At 43.2% G+C, this 23,052-nt stretch overlaps 1 protein-coding gene across 1 annotated transcript; it reads right to left on the minus strand.

The window, feature by feature from the left end:
• Nucleotides 1-18,148: 18,148 nt before the first annotated feature.
• LOC310855450 (actin, cytoplasmic 1-like) lies at nt 18,149-19,276 on the minus strand (the record flags this gene model as incomplete). Its single annotated transcript, XM_083760468.1, has 1 exon — nt 18,149-19,276. One exon carries the CDS (start codon nt 19,274-19,276, stop codon nt 18,149-18,151), a length of 1,128 nt encoding a protein of 375 aa, XP_083616594.1.
• Nucleotides 19,277-23,052: the final 3,776 nt, after the last annotated feature.

The raw sequence follows: 23,052 nt of genomic DNA on the forward strand, positions 1-23,052 counted from the left end.
GAGATTTCCCGTTAGGATGAAACACGATCAACATGGAATGAACCTTCCCTATTTCAGTGGAACTACGTTTCACACGATTAACATGAATGAACCCTCCCTATTTCAGTGGAACTACGTTTCACACGATTAACATGAATGAACCGTCCCTATTTCAGTGGAACTACGTTACACACGATTAACATGGAATGAACCTTCCCTATTTCAGTGGAACTACTGTAGGGTTAGGCCAAAGAACTGGTTCCTGTGGCATGTGCATGGCCTGTTTACTACAGCCTGGGTTCCAGCCTGATTCGCTGCTTTCCGCAGATCTGAAAATATCACTGTGCTACTCAGTCTGGACAGTCTCCTATTCTCCACAGGTAGGCGGGATATATGAAGGTTGAAATGGAACCGTGGCTTCTGATTGGTCTGTGGTGCGGGTTGAGGAAAAACACCAGTTTGACGCTGTATCAATGCGCGCCGCGCAGCTACTGCTGTTGCCCTGCAACGTCCCCTTATCATTCACTAAAATCACCTCACACGGCCGTCATTTTTTTTGTACTACTGAATCTGACAGTGGACTACTTAATCGTTTACTTTTTACCGTATACTGAAGGTTTTTACTCCCAAGTCTCGAATGGCGCCATTATTTTCAACAGTGAGAAGCATGGACAGAGTGGTGCCGGCTGATGACGTATCAGCAACAACGTGGCTATACGTAACAGTTGACGTTATGAAATGCGAGCCAAGCAGCCTCTGTCCAGACTGAGTATAGCGGAGTGACATTTTCATATCCCCAGAAAGCAGCGGCTTGAACCCAGGCAATATGTTTACACTGGTATCGGCCCTTATTTGTCATATCGGGTCATATCGGTATCTGTGAAATTGCCAGTCTAACCACAGATCCGACACAGGGGTAAGGGGTTGACATTATGGCAGGTAAATAAAATGTTGGGACATGTGGAGTTTGCTTTGGAGTTGCCCAAACTGCAAGTGCACATTTGAGTGAGGAGTCTGCTATAATCACAACACGAGATATATAGCTAGATAGCTATAAAACACAACATGAGATATATAGCTAGATAGTTATAAAACACATGAGATATATAGCTAGATAGCTATAAACACAACACCAGATATATAGCTAGATAGCTATAAACAGAACACGAGATATATAGCTAGATAGCTATAAACAACACGAGATATATAGCTACATAGCTGTAAACACAACATAATATATATACCTAGATAGCTATAAACACAACACGAGATATATAGCTATAAACACAACATGAAATCACAACACCAGTATCGGTATTCTGTATCGGTATCTGCTAACACAGAAATGTAGGTATCAGGATCGGATCGGAAGCGAAAAAAGTTTATCGGGACATCCCTATTATATAATATACTAGAATTTCGCGGCCGCTTTGCGGCCGCTCATCCCAGAGTTACGTTGCCGCGCACTATGGGAAGAAGGAAATTGCGGGAGTTGACTCCACATGTAGTAACGGATGGGTTATTAGTTATTATTATGTGTCCTTATTAGTGTAGTGTAGTGTAGTCAACACGTTACGGCTCATACACACTGCCCAGTATTTGCTCCGATTATGCTGTCGGGGAGCATTTTTGGCGCTGGCCGACAAAACCCCTGATCTGACGTTAAGCGGTGCCCAAAAGTTATAGATCACAAAGGGTTTTTGCAGGTAGAGCACATGACATGGCCCTAACAATATATATAATTTTAATATAAAAAACTATTTTTGCATCTGCCGCTTGAGATGACCTGAGATGACTTGATTGATTGACATAAAAAAGGGCCTGTCAGCTCAAACACACAATGCAATAGTTGTTGTTGCGTACAATCATCAGTAGAAAAGTCAAATCCCAAAAATAAAAACCCTACCATTTCCATTCCCCCCCCTCTATTTCCCATTCCATGTGCGTTTGTCTTATAGTTTCTCTGGCCTCTGTACTACTGCCACCTACCGTCCATTCATTCTATTACACAGTGAGTGAAAAAAACACACCCCTTAAGACTAAACCCAACCCATCAGAGGTGTGGCTTCCAGAGGTACCTTTGACATGACATTTTGTGTGTGTGTGTGTGTGTGTGTGTGTGTGTGTGTGTGTGTGTGTGTGTGTGTGTGTGTGTGTGTGTGTGTGTGTTTCGATGTGCAGGGCGTTGCTGAAAATGAGCACCTGCATGTGCTCAGCTACTTCCCTGGGTAAAAAAAGAAAAAAAAAAAGAAAAAAAAAAGAAAGGTACCTTTCAAAACCTATAGAAGTCAGCCTGGTACAGACGAAGGGGACACCACTGTATGTAGCCTCAATTACATTTTGTAACTATTTTCTGCAATGGGATGATAGTTTTATTTGGTCGTTTATTTAGCTGGTCGTTTTGAAAGTAAAGTTTGAAGTAAAAAAAAAGTGTGGGCAGCCCTGGTATAGATGAATATATATATATATTCATTCTGTGGGTAAATCCCTGTAGGCTACCCACATATTGGTAGCCTATATTAGCCCAATATTGGCGTTATGCATTTCACTTGAATAATGTTGTGTGCGCACGTGCGCGTGCGGAGAAAGACAGAGTTATTTAATGAAACTGAAGATTATAACGACCTGTATTGGTAGCCTATATTAGCCCAATATTGCCGTTACGCATTTCACTTGAATAATGTTGTGTGCGCACCTGCGCGTGCGGAGAAAGACAGTTATTTAATGAAACTCAAGATTATAACGTCCTGTCTCGCTGCCGCGGCGGCGCCGCGCGCGCGTGTGTGTGTGTGTGTGTGTGTGTGTGTGTGTGTGTGTGTGTGTGTGGCGAGAGAGAGAGAGAGATCGTGGCTTCCAGGCGTGCGTGTGTGTGTGTGTGTGCAAGCCAGGCGTGCATGTGCAGGCGTGTGTACTCGGCAGTTGGCTGGCAGGCGAAAATAGCAAAAGTGATCCGTGTAATCGTAATATTTAGGAACAAACAAACTACTGACAAAGTACAATGTTGATGTAACTAAGAGATTTGCTGAGTGAGTTTAAATACAGAGATTTAGAAGGAATAAGCTAAATCGTGAGGCTACAATTCCTCTCCTTCGTCTTCCTTGTTTCTCTTCTCCTGCGGGAGATCAGAATCAGATTCTGAGAGCTAGTGTGGGCCTATTAGAAGACAGGGCAGTGTTGCCAGGTTCGCGAATTGTAAGCGAGTCGTAGTGTGTGTTGAATGGCATTTGAATGTCATTTGATGAAGTTGATGAAGTTGTACATCATCTGCTCCTAAATATACAATATATATAATACCGGTAATTTGCCGTGGCGGCAGTGCCTCAGAGATAGGGCGGCCGGATGGAGAACCGTGAGGTTCTGTGCCTCAGGGATAGAGTGGTCAGTAGAGCGTCCGGATGGAGAACCGTGAGTTTCGCAAGAAAGAATTCAGTGTGAACTAACAATATACCGGTAGTACTATATCATACCATATTCTCAGTTCGATCAAGGGCTCCCCCAGAGTTAAACTCTGAACCCCTGATTGATCCCGATGTGCAGGTCGGTGCCTTGTATGTTTTCTTCTGCCCTCAGTGTGTGTGTGACTGTGAATGTGTGAATGTAAATTACGTAATGCACAATCTATGTAAAGTGCTTTGGATAAAAGCTCTATATTTCATAAGGTTTTATTTCTCTGAAAAAGCCTTCAGCCGTGAACTCTGTCAAATCTGCACCTCCTCACTCATAATATATCCTCCTCACTCATATCATTGGGCAAAAACTGAGTCCATTCTTTTTTGGGTCCAGAATTAACCTCTGCCAGGACAAAGACCTCACGGTCAAAGTGGGTGAAATTGTTATCAGGAAAGAATAAATTACCTACCTGGTAACGTTTCAAAAATGTAGTCTCCAAAGCTCAATGGAATGATCAGATTAAGATCTGTTAAGATCAGAAAGATTAATTCAGTGTGTAAGAAAACAAAGCCAAGAATATGCACTTAGACAAATATAAAGTGTACTATTAACAATATGAGCAGCCTTGACACTTTGAGGAATTCTCAAGTGAGGAATTCTCAAGGTAGTTTCAATCTAAACTCCCGTGCAAATTCATGCCAAAATGAATTAACCAAAAGCCAAATCTTGGTGATTTCTTACGAGTTCCTCCCCAGCTAAGAGTGGTCATATTGAACAGGTGTGTTCATATTCACTATTATGCCTCAATATTGTATATGGTATTGTATTATTTGCCAATCAATACGCTTGTCAAAACAGTGATCTGATGTGTACTGGGATGAACGTGGACATGAATAATTGCGGTGGTGTGAGTAGGTGCACGTGGGGTGTGTGTGCGTGCGATAGCCAATCACTCCAAGCCTACACCCGTTGTTGAGTGGAGCAGCTCTATTATGAGATGATCAGAGTAGCACCTGACATAGCCTACTATGCAAAGGATAGTTAAAACCCTGTAAAACCTACTTTTTACTACTTATCAGAGGAAAAAAGAAAATTGCAAATTTTATGCACAAAATAAATATTAAAATAATAATAATAAATTAACTAGAAAGAAAATTTCAATAGAGGCATTTCCACCTTTCACCTTTCGGTCCTTTCCTTTAATCCACCCAACACTGATCGACATATACGCAGTGTTGGGGAGTATTAAGCTACATGTAGCTGAGCTACGTAGCTGAGCTACATTTTGCTGTAGCTTGTGGTATTTTAGCTACATTCATATTTGTGTACCTCGTCAAGTAGCTCAGCTACCTTTTGGGTCATTTTTTGTAGCTTAGCTACTCAAGTTACAAGCTACAATTTTGGGCAATAACATGAAAGAAATATATTAATTTTGACCATTGGTTGCTGTGTTCATTCTTGTACTAGAACCCCCTTTGAAAAATCAAGGACTGTTCCTTTTTCTGATTGCTTTGAGGGCATATCAGCACTTGACAGCTGCCTCTAATTGGCCTCTGATTGGCCCTGGTATCACAGGGTGGGAGGAGTCTCCCAGAGGGGAGCAGGGGTCTCCTAGAGGGGAGGAGGGGTCTCCCAGAGGGGAGCAGGGTGAGGAGGGGTCTCCCAGAGGGGAGCAGGGTGGGGGGGTCTCCCAGAGGGGAGCAGGAGGAGGAGGGGTCTCCCAGAGGGGAGCAGGGTGGGGGGGTCTCCCAGAGGGGAGCAGGGTGAGGAGGGGTCTCCCAGAGGGGAGCAGGGTGGGGGGGTCTCCCAGAGGGGAGCAGGGGGAGGAGGGGTCTCCCAGAGGGGAGCAGGGTGGGAGGGGTCTCCCAGAGGGGAGGAGGGGTCTCCCAGAGGGGAGCAGGGTGGGAGGAGGGGTCTCCCAGAGGGGAGCAGGGTGAGGAGGGGTCTCCCAGAGGGGAGCAGGGGTCTCCCAGAGGGGAGCAGGGTGAGGAGGGGTCTCCCAGAGGGGAGCAGGGTGAGGAGGGGTCTCCCAGAGGGGAGCAGGGTGGGAGGGGTCTCCCAGAGGGGAGCAGGCTGGGAGGGGTCTCCCAGAGGGGAGCAGGGTGGGAGGGGTCTCCCAGAGGGGAGCAGGGGGAGGAGGGGTCTCCCAGAGGGGAGCAGGGGGAGGAGGGGTCTCCCCGAGGGGAGCAGGGTGGGAGGGGTCTCCCAGAGGGGAGGAGGGGTCTCCCGCATGTACATTCTCAATTTAACGCTGAAAAATAAAAAGTAGCTGAGCTACTTTGAGCTACTTTTTCCATGTAGCTGTAGCTTTACAAGCTACATCTCTCCAGGGGTAGCTATGTAGCTTGATCAAGCTACTGCCATGGTGAGCTACTTGTAGCTTTACAAGCTACGCTTTCAAAGTAACTTGCCCAACACTGCATATACGTCACCATCGAAAACAGATTAAATGCGATGAAATCTCCAACAACGTCTCCACACAGAGTGGTGTGTGTGCTCCATCTACCCCACCACTACACCTGTCAAGGTCTACTGTGACATGGGCACAGACGGAGGGAAGTGGACAGTCATCCAGAGACGGCACTGTTAACTTCTACAGACCCTGGGCTCAGTACCAAGCTGGGTTTGGAGACGCATCAGGCGAGTACTGGCTGGGACTGGAGAACATGCATCTCCTCACCAATTTCGTATGAGCTGAGGGTGGACATGGAGGACTTTGAGGGAAACACAGCGTTTGCCCCCTCTAAAATGAGAAGCTGCATCTCAAAGGGCTAAATGACCTCTCTGTACATTCTGACCACATTATGAACATAGATGATCTACCTGTACAAATTCACAATGAATCACAATGCAATATGATGAGCTGTCAATCCCGCTCTGTCAGTGTATCTATCTATCTATCTAACTCTCTCTCTCTCTCTCTCTCTCTCTCTCTCTCTCTCTCTCTCTTTAGTTTAGTTTTAGTTTAGTTATAATTTAGTTTTAGTTTTTTTCGTACTTTGGTTAGGTAATAGGATTAAAAAAGATCAATAAGTATTGTGTAATTAAACCTAAAAAATATACCATTTAAAAATATAAACTCTAAAGGTTCAGAAACGTAACTTTGGTCCTTTATTTCTCCACTTTGATGATATCATTTGGTATTATGTTTTAAATAATTTTAATCGTTGATCGTTGTCACCTGTACAACGAGTTAGTCTGTATAGATCGTAAGAATCGGGCATTCGTGTAATGAGCAACACAGCTAAACGTGTGGGTAGCGCCCCCAAAAAATGTGCCAAAATTGCAAATGGTTGGTATACCAACCCTTGCTTTGAGTTGCTTAGTGGATTGGATGATTGCACTCTCCCACAGCAGGGGTTTTCAACTGAGTATGAACCAGGGACCACCACCCTGACTGAGAATCAACCTGGGGACCACCAACCTGACTGAGAATCAACCTGGGGACCACCACCCTGACTGAGAATCAACCTGGGGACCACCACCCTGACTGAGAATCAACCTGGGGACCACCAACCTGACTGAGAATCAACCTGGGGACCACCACCCTGACTGAGAATCAACCTGGGGACCACCACCCTGACTGATAATTAACCTGGGGACCATTGCTGTGCGGAGGGGGGATATGGTCATGGTGTGGGGGAAAGAAATTAACCTTCCATAATTATTAAACTCATGTTGCTGTTCATTGTAACTTATTCTATGAGTAAGCAGACACTTGCGATTGATTATGGGCACATTTCCTTATAATGGTGACTCAACCAGGCAATCCGGTATGGTTTCCCTTGAGATTCTAACTCACTTTTCTGTGGAAGTTCTTGACATCCGACTTCCCAGTAACTGACAACATCGATGCGTCATCATTTGTCACCAGATCATTTACTGCATTGTACTGCAATGGGAACCGGTTCAGTTGGAGCCAGAGCTCCAAAATTGGAATTATGAATTGAGTGGGCAAAACTATACCTACTGTATATTAAATTGTTTATAGGATCAATATAAGTATATTAATATATGATAACCCTTCCACAGTATAGTAGCTTTTTCATATTTTCTATGTTTTGCATATTTTCCTATATAATGCCTCATTTGCATTTTTATTTATTTATTGTAATACAATAAATCATTGTCTTCATGTAAGTAATCAACTGGGGAGGTTTCATGGTGATAACAATCTAATATAGTTTTATATGGTTTTACCCATCTCATAATTATCGTGAGCTCTGGCTCATGGATTATAAGAACCAAAAAGAACTGAACCGGTTTCCATTGGGAACCAACCGGAACCAACCGGAACCAACCGGTGGAAAAGGGGTCTGACTGTAACGGCAGCACTGGAGCCTACATTACAGTTGAATATACTGAGTTAACCCTTTCATTCCTGTTTCTTGTGCCGCTGTATTTCGTGACCAACAGAGGGTGCATTGTTGATAGCTGGCCAGCCCAGTGGCTACTCCTTCAACTTCTACCCAGTTCACCCTGACGCTCGGCTCGTGCTGATCAGCTGACGCTTCACCAGTGGGATAACCTCCATCGGAGCTCACTGGTTGGCTCTAAGTAGATGTCGAATCACTGAATCAAACCGTCCCACATCAGGGCTGGGCAACTTTGACGATGGAGAGGGCCACTATATTGCATAATAACATTGCATATTAGTGTTGTAGCAAAAATAGCTATTTTTTCTATATATTTGAAGTGGAATGCTGAATTATGTTTATGAACTAAATACAAATACATTAGACATAAAAATACAAGACAACAACATTTTAATTCTACTCATTAAGCTATTAATTTAGACTGAAGTAATTAAAGCCCGTCACATTTGCATGTTTGGAATTGTAACAGCTGAAATCAATAATATATCAGTATTCTGATATTAACCTGCGTGCAGCATTAAGTGAAGTGAGGGCCGCATGTGGCCCCTGGGCCGCCAGTTGCCCATGTATGATCCACATCATCTTGTCTCATTTAAACACACTGATTTTCTTTCTCTAGTTTAAATTTACGAGAATATCCCATTCATAGTTTGTGCAAACTATAACAAATTCTGACTGTTGATTCATGGTTCTCTTGTTATGTTTTACCACTTAAGCGCCACCTGGTGGTCACCAGTTTAGGCTCTGAGTGCCAATTCTCCCATTATAAAGAAATAAATAATTTGTAATTCTATTCTGCATGTAATGTGCATGTCATCACCTGTACACCAGATTAGAGGAATTTTCAAAATATGGTTGAAAAAAAAAAAAAGAATCCCAAGGGAGGACGTCTTAACGCCCGTGGCATCCATAAGACGGCAATAAGACGGGATAACGTCCCTGGCACTTAAACAGATTTTCTTCATATTTTGCTGCTACGTATGAAACAAAATTAGTTACAAGATGTATTTATATTGGCCATGCACATGGCGTCTATAAGGTTGTCATTTAGTGCCCTAAACAAACATTAAAGTCCATAGACTTGGCTTGTAAACGATTTACGTCATGCTCTAAACAAACTTTTAAAATCACACCTGTGTGAACTGAGCGGTGCAACTATAGGCCTACATGTATTGTTATAGTTACTGTACTGTATTGTAGTGTACTGTGCTAGTGTGCTCTGTGCTGTACTTTGATTATATTTGGAAAACATCTTTGAGAAATGACAGAGTTACCATGTGGGGGTCCCCGGAACATCCAGTGGAGAAATGACAGAGTTACCGTGTTGCAGCTTTCTGTGCTCGGACAGACACAGGGACACGCATACATACGTATAGGGACACATATCTGCGAAATGTTGCGGAGGCACCGCTCAAAATCCCATAGACAGCCATTGATATGTGAATCTATGGACACCTTAAAAAACGCCCTCAAAGAGCAATTCAAAACTGGCCCCTGTAAAATAAGTTAATGTCGTGTCCGTCCCGTCCCGTCCCCCCCCCTCGGCCAGCAGTCTGCCGTCAATGAGGCGGATGCATGCACGTGACCTCGCTTCTCGCCCTCAGGCGTCTTTACTGGTTGTCATTGTCAAGACTCCAATGTAGTGAATGCTCTATAGAGCGCCGAAGTAGAGAGCGTCAGTCCCCAGGTTCGTGTACTTTTTATTTGCATTGTAATCTCCATAGGGGGTGTTTGAAAAATAAACCGATCATCCCGGCCTTTTCACTCATATGGATATGAAGCATCGACTGAAGGTGGAAATGTACCCAAAGAGTAACAAAATAAGCGTTAGAAACGAGTCAAACAACCCAGAGACTACCTTTCCGGGTAGGCGGGTGGCTGCATCTGCCCGTCGCACAACAGAAACTGAATGTTAATTATGTTTATTTTTATTTTATTGATATTTAATGTTTCGTGGTTAGTACGAGTCGAGTCACCACCAGCTGAGCTTATGTCAACGAGGAATCTCAGGAACGCAATGTGTTGACAGCTGGGAGCAGCGACATTGCCTTCATATGTAGTTTCTGTCACGATCCGTGACGTTTTCTGTTGTGCTTTTGTTTTGTAGTATTTTTGGTCCCTTGGTTTCCTCTGTTGCTTTTACCTGTGTTGTCTCACCACCTGTGATTATTAGTTTTCTCCACCTGTGTCTTGTTTGTCTCTCAGCCAATCCCTGTGTTGATTTTGTTAGTTGTTCACCTGTGTCTAGTCAGTCTTTGTATATATATGCCCCAGTGTGTTTCAGTCCTTTGTCAGATCCTCAATGTAAGTCAGCGTGTTTATTCCTAGTGTTTCTCCTCGTGTATTTAATTCTACTATTAAAACCTCTTGCATCGTACTTAGCCTCCGTTTGTCTGTCCTGCACTTGGGTCCTATCTCTCCTTGTCTCAAACCGTGACAGTTTCAAGGCCGGGGTGGTCGGTTTATTTTTCAAACACAGTTCTTATATGAAGCGACCTAAAATCCCCCTATGGAGATTACAACGCAAATACAAAATACATGAACCTGTATATTGGCTCCCTCTACTGAAAGTGACGTCAGACTTCGGTGCTGTACTATCTATTAGTGTCACAATCCGTGGTCACTAGTGGTCCTTGTTCCTAGTTTTGGTTAATGTTTTCTCTTCTTGTGTGCTTTTATTTTGTAGTATTGTTTCCTGTATGCCTTGTTACTGTTGTCCTGCCTTGTCTCACCACCTGTGATTATTAGTTTGCCCCACCTGTGTTCTGTTAGTCTCTTAGCCAATCCCTGTCTTGATTTGAAGTTATGTTCACCTGTGCCCTGTTTTCCCTGTTTGTATTTATACTCCCCTGTCTTTTCAGTTCCTTGTGAGATCTTTGTTGTATTGTCATAGTAAGTGTTATGTTCCAGTCGCTGTTTAATAAACTGTTTGCATTTGAGCTCTTTGGCCTCTCTGTCCTGCATTTGGGTCCTTGGCTCACCGCGACAATTAGGCTGGTACGTGTAATCTATCGTGTGTTCCCTCATAGTCAAAGAATTTCCCCCTCAACTCCTTGGATCATGACACAATCTCATATATAGTTGTGTGTGTGTGCAGTACCATGTATGTGTATTTAAAATGTCTATGTGTAGATATAGACGATATTGTATTTGAGTGAGGAACTGACTATAGGAAACAATTGTCCTGACCTAGAAGGACAGTAAGGATTAAAAAAAAATATATCCACTAACTTCAGATTGCTGCAGGCTAACTATTATATTTATAGTTACAAGTTTATTAACCCATTAAGACCTGAGGCCGATTCTACAAGTCCATTCTATATTAGTAGTTCTCACACTTAAGACTTTTCAGTACAAAGTGACGCGCTGTGAGCTTGCAATACCAACAATACGTGTTATGTGTGTTATATGTAAAGTTTGATATTGAGCATATATTCTATAGTAGCACACCCTAAACACACAATATAAATTTGGTTTATATGCACTTTTATTTATGTTACACTATTTTATTTTAGTCTCAGTTTAAGTTTATGAACAGACTGAGTCACCATTGTCCAAATCATTTAGATAGTATAAGCTTACATTACTCCAAGGTCAAAGAGAGAGAGGAGAGAGATAGTATAAGCTTACATTACTCCAAGGTCAAAGAGAGAGAGATAGCAGAAGCAGCAGTAGCAGAGATAAGAGAACCGGTTCATGCAGCACCAACACAAACACTTACACAGGCTAGAAAGTACGGCTGGCCAAATTCCAAATCCTGAGAAAGTCACACGAACACTCTTGCAGAACTTAATTTAAAATAAGTCCCTTCATACCCAGAGATGGCGCAGTAGATAGAACTCATAACTTGGATATCATACCATGTTTGATTTAATTTCCTGCATGTACATTTAACCTAGCTTGCAACATGAACGCTGACACAAATGAATTCCTCAAGTAGACCCTACAAAAAAATGAAACGTTTACAAACATAACACGTGTATTTCAACGCACAGAGAACACTGTAAACCTCTTCACTCCAGCCCAAAGGGTTACCCCCCCCCCCCCCCCACGACCCACCTCCCCACGTTTAAACTGTGGGGCTTGTATTTAATTGATTCACTCTGCAGAATGAATCATACCATCCTTACGCTACCATGGAGCAGGTGTAGCAGTGCTGCAGTGTAAATGTGCCAATGACGTAATCTGCGTATTAAATCAACAAATCCCTCGTGGCCAGTGACGTTATTGACGTAATAGACGTACTGCCCTGTCAGTACGTCTTATTATAACAAAATAATGTAACTTTTAGACTTTTTCTTTTTATGTAATCTACCAAAAACCGGCCGAAATCTGCGCGATCGTGCACTATCGTGCACGCGTGCCGTCTCTCGCGGCAAAACATGTGACATTTTGGGATGTTCCTGGCCGTTTTTGGGCTTAATTTGACTAAGTTATGAAAAAGCTAGTGTTAGCTTAGCAATCCGGACAGCCAAAGCTATCTGTTCGGGGTCAAACTACCCTCGGTTGTTTACCTCCGTTTGACAGGAAGTGATTTAGCCAGATTTGACACTTTAGCCAAAATCAGCATAATGGTGGGTATTACTTTGAAAGTGAAAGTGAAAAGTGAAATATATTATTTAGATCGCTGAGATTTATTTTTGCATTCAAATGACGAATTAAGAAATGGTCCTCTGGCCAGCATTGGCCAGCTTTGGCGACTTTTTGAATGGCAAATGAAAAATGTGAGATATGACCACAATGTTACGAAATGTCTAATTTTAAAGCTCCAAGTCACTACTTTACAATGAAAAAGAATTATGATTATAGCACGTTCCATCGTTTACTTATAAGCTTTTTAGTAGACCCTGGTTTCAGTGCAAAGTTAAACCAAGGTGTACTAAAATGCTTATAAGTAAATGAGGGAACATGATAGAAACATAATTATTTTTTTGCTATAAAGTAGAGATTTGCAGCTTTAAAATTAGACATTTCGTGACATTGTGGTCATATCTCACATTTTTCGATTGCCATTCAAAAAGTCATCAAATCTGGCCCAATGCACAATAAGATGTTATTAAATCTAGCAGTTATCCACTGCAATGCACCTTGTCTTGAGACTATAGTAGTCCCACACAGAAGTGGTCCTTTTGGCAAAGATGAGTTTTTTTAAAACATTGTATCATCATGTTTAAAAGATAATAACACAAGTTGACAGATTAATTCATGAAGAAGTATATACATTTTTTATTGGATGATGTACGACGACAAGAGCGCCCCTCACTTCACATGGGTGTGATTTTGTTATTTCCACTCTTTATTCCCTTTTTGTGATGTCAATACAGCATCATCGAGTAGCCCATGCACACTGTTTATTCAGGAACAGTATTTTCTAGTTATTAGTGTGGTTGCCAGATGCAAATAGACTTTAGTTATTCAGTGTGGTTCAGTGGTTGCCAGAGGCAAATAGATTTTAGTTATTCAGTGTGCTTACCAGAGGCAAATAGACTTTATCTAGGCAATTAAAAGTGCTTCACATTAAACATTAAACATTGAGACTACAGAGTATTTAGAGAGTGCAAACAAATAGAATAAAAAAAATCACACCCGTGTGAAGTGAGGGGCGCTCTTATCATTATACGTCATCATACATGATATACATGATCTCACGAACAACTGAATTTATGTGATTGGTTAGCCGATTTGCTCATCTACATATGACTTTCCCTTCATTGTCAATGGCATTTAATGTTTGTGTTGCCACAAATTTACATCATATTTGAGGCACATATGACCTAATTTCTCCTTTCATTGTCAATGGCAAATGTGAGACATGTGGGGACAAATGCTGTATATAGGAGGTGCTAGCGCCCCTCAAAAATAAATAAATTAAAATATAACAAATAATGTAAAAAGCCTGAGTAAATGATAGGAAATACCAGTTGGCTCTCATGAGGGAAAAAACCTGTCTCACCGTTGGCAATAATCTAAAACAAAAAATATGTCTTTTAAACCCAGTGCATGTTTATAGCTGTCAGTATCAGCAGGGTATATTAGTTTCTTCTTGGACCTGGCTAGTGCAGTTTTATGTATTTATGCCCCTACACATCAAACATCATACAAATGGCCCCATTTACGCATTACACTCCCCCACCTCTGGGGGTCTTGGTTATAGTCGGCTGATGATTGCTGTAGTGTGCCTTCGTGAGAGGAAATAACAGTGGCAGTAATAGTGTTCTGGACCTGCAGTGTGAAGACGACCAGAAGGCTGCCTGCCAGAGGCGTTGAGCAACAAAAACAAATGGAGCTTTTTCATGCAACCAACTTTAACCAGCTCAGTGACAAAGTGTCCGCCCTGAAACTGGGAGGTCGGGGTTCGAACCCTGTCCGGGGCCTCCGGGGTCATACCAAAGACCTGATGCCTCCCTGCGTGGCACTCAGCATCAAGGATTGGATTGGAGGGGTTAGATCAACTACAAAATGATTCCAGAGCATGGCACGGCTGTGCTCACCACTCAAAGAGTTGGGTCAAATGCATAGAACAAGTTTCGCATACAGCAATGTATGGGACAAAATAGTAGGAACCCTTTCTTCTTTAACTCTTGATTATGGTCTCCTATACAGTATGTGCTGAGGATAAGGAACTGAGAACACGTACTGTGTTGTTCATTTGCAACTTCGACGTTCATCCGCCTCTCACTCTTTCTCTTGCTCATTCTCTCTCACACGCACATGCACGTGACTGCACTTTCCGCCGCACTCGACATCGTGACTATATGCTTGAGGATCGAGTGAACGGCTCATGCAGATGCCTCACTATCACGGCCAGCCGTGTGTAGCCGACGTTAGGCCACAGATTCTTATCCACAGATTCTTATCACCAGCTTGGTGTGTAGAGGAGTTAGGTTCATATCTGTTAAGCAGTCTTGGGCAAGAACAAAGGAAAACAAAGAAACAGGTTAAAGTGCTTCTCAGCGCTACTCCAATCAGACGTGACTACGAATGGAAATCCTCTGCTTCTTTTGGTGATGAAATGTGAAAGAGCTCGTTGCTTCTCCAGTGCGTCACGTTATGTTTGTAATGACCGCTCTCTTCAGGTTTGCGCCGTTTCCGCAGTGATTGTTGAATGAGCTGGGTGCGTATAGCGCTAGTCCGACGTCCCAATAATCCGACATTACAAACCCGACCCCAAACCGTAAACCCTAAACACGCGCGGAAGCCACAGGTGAGTCTTAACCGGACACGTATGTGGGACTAACGGGATGTCGGACTAACGCATTCCCCCCGGATGAGCTCTCTCCAGGGTGAAAAGATCCCTCTGTCTCCTGCTCCAGCCAGCATGGTAGCATCTCCATTATGCATTTCAGCAGTGTTTGGTCACTTTCAGTGCACCTCAACAATAATAAGTTCTGGTTCCCCATGTCATCCAGCTTACATTCCAGATACTTCTTTTCAGGTCGTTGGTTCAGCATCTTTCTTCTTCTAGGTGCTCTTCCATCCACATGGTAGTGGAAGGGAATATTCTTTTAAAAATAAACTTCCGACATGTCATTGTCCAAAGCAGCAACGGCGCTATCCATTACGCGGGGGTATAGTGTCCGGTTTGCTACCAAAGAGAAACCACTCCATTTTTCTCTTTGAGGAAGTCCTCACTCATGGTCTCCACTCTGGGTTTCTCATGGTCATTTTGGTTGAGTATGCGTATTTGCTGGCGGTAGTCATCCGAAAAGAGAATGCCTTTATTGGAAGCAGTATTTAAAAAAGAATAACAAAAAGATGAATAAAGCTCACTGGCAGTAACATGAAATAAATTTCACATTATTATTATTGAGAAATGTTCTCCTTGATAAGGCCCAAGATGATCAGACTATTGGGACACACATGGTCTCCAGTCCAAGACTTCACTTTGTGTTTGCTTATCCACTCCAAGCACTACTTTGGGGACATCCACCATCTTTTTGTTTAGAATGCATGTTTTTGCTATTGCACACGACTGCATTCATAGACAGTCATTTGAAGGCATTACTGTCTTCATTGGTGGCAATATAAAAAAGAAAACAAAAAGATGAATAGGCTTTCTGGTAGTAACATGAAATAAAATTATAATGTCCTGATGGGGCAAAGGGCCGCCCTGTAAAAAAAAACGTACATGAATGTATTTGCACGCTTGTCATGTGTCCTGGAGGGAGGCTAGCTCACCTCCGATGATGCACTGGGTCGTCTGCACCATCCCTCTGTAGAGGCTCTGCAGACGAGGGGCGATGCAGTCACCAGGCGCTCGTCAGGGCTGAACGTCCTAAGGATGTAGGGCTGAATGTTTTCAGCATTCGGTACAGGTATCGTGCCTTTTTTCCACCACATCTATAATGCTTATGGTGTGTGGCCTCTACACATCCAAGAGGTTCGTGGCATAGCGATGTGTATGTTGAGGAACGTGAAGTAAGTGACCTGCTACACTGCGTTGTGATCGATGGTTGCTCCCTTACCTCCTGTAGTCGACGATCAGCTCCTCTGTGTCCTTTGTGTGCGTTTGTGACATTCTTGTGACATCTAGTATGGCTGCCTACCGAGCGTCTCCATAGGAGGGTCCTATATGCACGTCCCACTGGGTTTAGCAGACCAAAGACCAGATGGAATGATTACATCTCCACACTGGCCTGCAAATGCCTGGGGATCCCAAGGGGGTTAGTGGATAATCTTGCACAGGAGAAGGAACACTGGAAATCTCTGTTGGAATTGTTACCCCTGCAACCCGATTCCGGATAAGCGGTTGAAGATGGATGGATGGATTGTCAACACTTGATGCCAACATTGGAGCTGTGTAGCCACACAGCATGTACATGTCAGTGAATCTGATGTGATGTCCCCAGAGGCCAGGTATACAGGCCTGGATCCAAGCTTTGTGTTGAGCTCAGCTCAAACCTATTGTGTTTCATGCCGAGCTGCGATTCACAATTGGTACGCATGTTGCTCCCCTCAAGGTGAGACAGGGCGGCATGAAGAGCTATGGCAATTGCATCGTCAGTGGTTCTGGCTATCAAAGTGCCACATGGGTCCAGTGTGGGAAGGCAGCAGCACTTGGCAACAATTGAGGAGAGGGCTGCAGGTCTCCGGTCATTCCTTGGAGTGCTTGTGCATGTGTGTTGTGCAAACATCGCCGTCAATCCACAGTTCCTGGTTGGGATAAATCTAAACGGTCTTTTATTTTCATCTCGGAACTCGTGGACGTTATTCCAAGAGGCAGTGCTGAAATATCGTAAACATCATGTAGACCGGTCCACGTGATAGAATCCGATTGTTCAGACCAGCACTGCACGTCGCTTTCATTGACCTGCTCTTGTTTCAGTCTCTGCCTGCAGACATCAGAACAAACGGTGGACTAAAAGAGCTGGATCTGTAGCTTTCCAAGAAGTGCTTAAGGACCTGCGTTAGTTTAACAAAGCCTTGTTGAACTAATAAACAGTAAAGGCAGCATCATGATGTACCTGTGGTGTGATAATCCTATGCAGTTCTCCTAATGCTCTTGTCAGATGTAAACAACAGTGATGATATGAGTTCCAAGTCAGAACAAAAATGATTAAGGGATTGCAGGGGGGACTGTTATTCCATGATAGATTCCCCCCACCCCCGTCTTACACTGGCAGTAAAAAATAACTATTATCTGAAGTGTTTTTATTGATAATGTCCACGGGCAGGCAGGCAGGCTTTCGAATAAACTAAAAACTAAAATAAAAAGGTGAGACCTCACTGGCCGCTATACCTAAAAAAATTGCTAATTATTACTAGCGACGAATGTCGTTAACAAAAAAATAAAAAATAAATAGAGCTCAGTGGCAGTAACCAGAGTAAAGGCTATCATTCAACAAAATATCTTCTTTGACAATGGCCATGGGCGGGGCTTCACAAAAAAACAAATGTCCTGTATGTGCAAATCTACAGCGACAAATATCACAACAACGACAACAACAATGACAAATAAAATTAAAATTAAAAAAATTATAGACCTCACTGGCAGTAAATAAGAAAAAAAGCTTATAATGTTTTGATAATGTTCGTGATATGGACCTTCTTTTCTTTTTGCCCAAAGAAGGGGAAAAAATAATGGAATAAAGAAAGCTCACTGGCCATTGCATGAAAAAGAAAATCCCTGATTATTAAATGTTCTTTGTGAGGGTAAAAAAAAAGAAGAGGAATACAGCTTACCGGCAATAACCTGAAAAATGACATACATTATGTCTGTGTTTCAGTTTAGTATGCATGTCCCCTTAGTTCGTTGGGTACTCTGGTCTGTCTACTGCCATGCTCTACTGTTTATGGTTTTTGGCCATTGAGAAAGTCCTCGCTCAGCACGGAAGCCTGGAGTGGAGCTTGAGGAACTTGTCGTTTCTGCATCTGTTCCAGGGAAGAAACGAGGAACAGTTTGTTTAGAAGCATTTGCGGTGGACAATAGAAGGTCCGGACTCATCATATTCCAACTTGCTGATCCACATCTGCTGGAAGGTGGACAGGGAGGCCAGGATGGAACCTCCAATCCAGACAGAGAATTTACGCTCTGGCGGGGCAATGATCTTGATCTTCATGGTGGATGGCGCCAGGGCTGTGATCTCCTTCTGCATCCTGTCGGCAATTCCTTGGTACATGGTGGTGCCTCCGGACAGTACGGTGTTGGCGTACAGGTCCTTTCGGATGTCGATGTCACACTTCATGATGCTGTTGTAGGTGGTCTCGTGGATACCGGCAGACTCCAAACCAAGGAAGTTAGGCTGGAAGAGGGCCTCTGGACAGCGGAATCTTTCATTGCCAATGGTGATGACCACTCCATCGGGCAGTTCATAGCTCTTCTCTATGGAGGACGAGGAGGCAGCAGTGCCCATCTCCTGCTCAAAGTCCAAGGCAACGTAACACAGACTCTCTTTGATGTCACGCACGATCTCCCTCTCGGCCGTGGTGGTGAAGGAGTAACCGCGCTCAGTCAGGATCTTCATGAGGTAGCCTGTGAGGTCGCGTCCGGCCAGATCCAGACGCAGGATGGCGTGTGGAAGGGCATGGCCCTCGTAGATGGGCACGGTGTGCGTCACGCCGTCCCCGGAGTCCATGACGATACCGGTGTTACGACCAGAGGCGTACAGGGACAGCACCGCCTGGATGGCCACGTACATCGCGAGAGTGTTGAAGGTCTCGAACATGATCTGTGTCATCTTCTCTCTGTTGGCTTTGGGGTTCAGGGGGGCCTCCGTGAGCAGGATGCTGTAGTCTTCAGGGGTGATTCTCAACTCGTTGTAAAATGTGTGATGCCATATTTTCTCCATGTCGTCCCAGTTCGTGACAATTCCATGCTCTATGGGGTACTTCAGGGTAAGGATACCTCTTTTGCTCTGGGCTTCGTCTCCTACGTAAGAATCTTTCTGGGCCATACCCACCATCACTCCTTGGTGCCTGGCACGACCGACGATAGAGGGGAAGACAGCGCGAGGCGTGTCGTCCCCAGCAAAACCCGCTTTGCACATTCCTGAGCCATTGTCAACGACGAGTGCGAGGACTTCATCTTCCATGGTACTGTTTTGCTAAATGAACCTGATTCAGGAACTTGTTTCAGATAGACAGATCTTTTGCAATTTGCCAGTTTGAAGTATTCTAGACAAATGGTTCAATGCTTAAGTGAGAATCAGTTTAAATGCACACCATGTGTCCTCACCATGACGTCATGAGCTTGTCCAAGCTTGGCAAGTGTATCATACAAGTTCAGAAGATCATTCTGAAGTTAAAGTTGAAGCTAGACAATACAAACTGAAATAAACACATACATGATATCTGATCAAGTAAATATTGATGACAACAAATGGCTTAATAGCCCCAAGACAAACAACACAATCCTTCTCATATTATACGTTTAAAGTAAAATCACACCCGTGTTAAGTGAGTGGTGCAACTCCGTGTGGGGGTCTACGGGGGGGGGGGGGGGGGTCCCTGGAACTTCCAGACCCCACAGGAACGAGCCCTGGGTGCCGGCCCGGTGCGGCCCACTCTGCCCACTCTGGTTAGGAGCTCCTGAGCTTGTTCCATGTGGTTGGAGAGCAGGCTGATGTCGTCCTTGTATTTGGGGTGTCACCTTTACCTAGTAAATTGGGAGGGACACCGTTCCCTCTGTCCCCCCCCCTAATCCCTCTGTCTGCCTATTGGTTGACCCACAAGACGTCACAGCCAGAGCCATACTATAGACGGAGTAACAACAACGCCATTCACTTCATGGGGCCAGTTCAATGGCAGCTCTTCTACATAGACGCGAATAGGGACACCGGAAGTTTACGGAATGCATTGGAGTCTATGGGCTCTTGCGAGTACATGAACCACGTGACCGGGCTGTTTTCTGCCCCATCAATGTCGCAACTCTTTCTATACTCTATGGCTCTGGTCACAGCCCCCCTATCTCTGTCTTCCTATTGGTTGACCTTGACCCCCATGATGTCACAGCTCACTAGGCAAACAGGCTTAGGTCTAAAAGATGTACGACAGTAAGGGAGATACTTGATGATGATGATGATGATGATGATGATGATGTATTGCCACAAATGACGTCAGAGTCCAGTGGCCAAATAAAAATGTGTCCGGGAATAAAGATGTGCATGACATCACTGCCCAGCAGGAAAACGCACCGGGATTAATACATTTAGGATGGGAACCCCTTTTGGTGTTCTGAGGATTATGTTATATACTTTAGCTATTGACAAATAGCAGATACGAGCTTCTAGATCTGCTATTTTTGAAAAATCTATTATAGTATTATATGGACATAATCTGCCATTGAGCCCCATTGTAAATTTCTCAAATTTGAAAGCACTAATTTGAAAGCACTTATATACACATTTCAAAGACATGTCCTGCACCGTAAGAACCTAAATAGGTTTGATTGGGGTTTCTATAGGTGTAAGTATGTAGGACTAGTAGCATGCCAAAGTTTGTGCTATTGACATTGAGAGTGCATTGGGCATTTAAGTTAAATAACTCAGAAACTACAAAACATTTCAAAGTAAAAAGTTCCAGCATGTGTCTCCACAGTAAGCTGAATAATAAAAAGTGTGAATGGAGTTTCTAGGTGAAAGTGATTTTTTGACGTGCCAAAATCTGCCATTGAGCCCCATTATAAAAGTCTTTCCTTCCTAAAACATGATCATCAGGTATTATTATAATATAAGGAGGAATAACTTTTTCCAAAAAGTGTACAGTATTTGTTAAAATCATTATTTTATGTGGACACACCCACCAGTTCATTAAGTATGCCTGGTTTGCCTGGTGGGTGGTGATGGGTGGTGATCCACCTGAACTGAAGCCGCACCCACAGCTGTAGTTGTATGATAAAGGGGGAGGGGTTAGGGGAGGGGCTGATAATGTGATGTCACTATATTTCTGTTTATTTCATTGGCCCGTTTGTCGGTTTAGCATTCAGGAAGAAACCCTAAATACAAAGTTAATACACCATTGCACATACAAACGACTCCAGGGTATCTAATGAAGTACTGTCACCTTATAGAAAAAATGACAAACCAAAAATATATATATCTCAAATTTGAAATCACTATATTTCTAAAACTATGAAACATTTCAAAGATTGCTTTTCAGGCAAACATGTCCGCCGTAAGATGAACCTAAATAGGTTTGAATGGGGTTTCTAGGTGTAAGTGTGTAGGACTAGTAGCATGCCAACGTTTGTGCTATTGCCATTGGGAATGCATTGGGCGTGTAAGTTAAATTATCTCAAACTACAAAACATTTCAAAGTAAAAAGATAAGACAACATCCATGTGAGCCAGAGGTTGTGAGTTCAAATCCTGCTGAGTTCGTCACACTTTCACTCTGTAGCATGTTTTGGAGAATAACATCCAGAAGAACACTGGAAAGAGATGGAAAGCTGAAGAGATTTTTATATTTATTTACATCATGGTTTTACATTCAACATCGCTGATGAGCATCACTTTGTAGGCGAGGAGGGAGGCTTGTTCAGGAACTCCATTATATCATAATGATATTGCTCTGCATCAATGTAATAAACATATGCGCTGTGAGCCAACGTGAGCCATGATGTCATAAGTTTTGCGGATTCACCGTTTTGCCTGTTTATATGGAGACCATAGGAAACGGCGTTCTCAAAGATTTCCACTCTGGGAGGCGGTTTCACTTCGTTGCGTTTTCACCTCCTGAGAACACGGTTCTCGTCTAAATGACAGCAGCAAACGATACTTTATTTTGACGTTTTATATGAACACCATCCTCGTGTAAATAGCACCTATGGCTGTCCCCAAACATTCAAGGTTCGAATGTTCGCTCGTTAGGGTTGGCACTCGAATCTTAATTAATGGGTTTGAACCATTTGTTTCTTTATATATATATATATATATATATATATATATATATATATATATATATATATATAAATATATATATATATATTTTTCCTTTTTTATTAACTCGAAAATATATCTTGGCGAGAATGTGATATATGTTAAAAAGTAAGTTTCTCGTGCATTCCTGTCAGAAGTTATGTCTATCTCTGCTGTCCCTCTACAAAATCCCCTGTGCACATTAATTTGGTGATGGGCCTGCAGCCAATCAGCAACAAACACACACCCACACACACGCACACACACCCACACCCACACACACACACACACACACACACACACACACGCACACACACCAGCACGTCACAATTTGAGAAAAAGGTTAGTTCTCTCTCTCTCTCTCGCTGTGCTGTTGCGTCTGTCTGTCTGTCTGTCTGTCTGTCTGTCTGTCTGTCTGTCTGTGTGTGTGTGTGTGTGTGTGTGTGTGTGTGTGTGTGTGTGTGTGTGTGCAGGGTTGGGAAGTAACGGATTACATGTAATCCGTTACTGTAATCAGAGTAAAAAGAAAAACGTAACTGTAACGTCTTAGAGTACATTTTAAAATGTGTAATCTGGATTACAGTAACGGGGGTGTTGTAACGGGGGTTACATGAGGATTACATTCTCCCCTTCCCCTCATTAATTTTACAAACAAGTTATTATAACACCAAACGGAATGGATTGGAGTTGAGCGCAGCGCGCACCTCTCTGACTCACAGTGGAGGCTGCTGCTGTGTCAGGGCGGTGCACGTTGCCAATTTGCGAGAGAAATAAGCAACCAGGTCTATGAAAACAAGCCCAAAAGAAGCGACTATAAAAGGCCACACGAGCACTTCAAAGCTATATATATCGTCCATTAAACAATGTGCATATTTATATATGTTGGCTATTTGAAAATAGACGATCTACAAGCTCACAACCGTTCTACCATTATTTACAAGCAACTTCATAAAA

This window comes from Protomyctophum parallelum, assembly GCF_964188405.1.
Source record: "Protomyctophum parallelum genome assembly, chromosome: 3".
Lineage (NCBI taxonomy): Eukaryota > Metazoa > Chordata > Actinopteri > Myctophiformes > Myctophidae > Protomyctophum > Protomyctophum parallelum.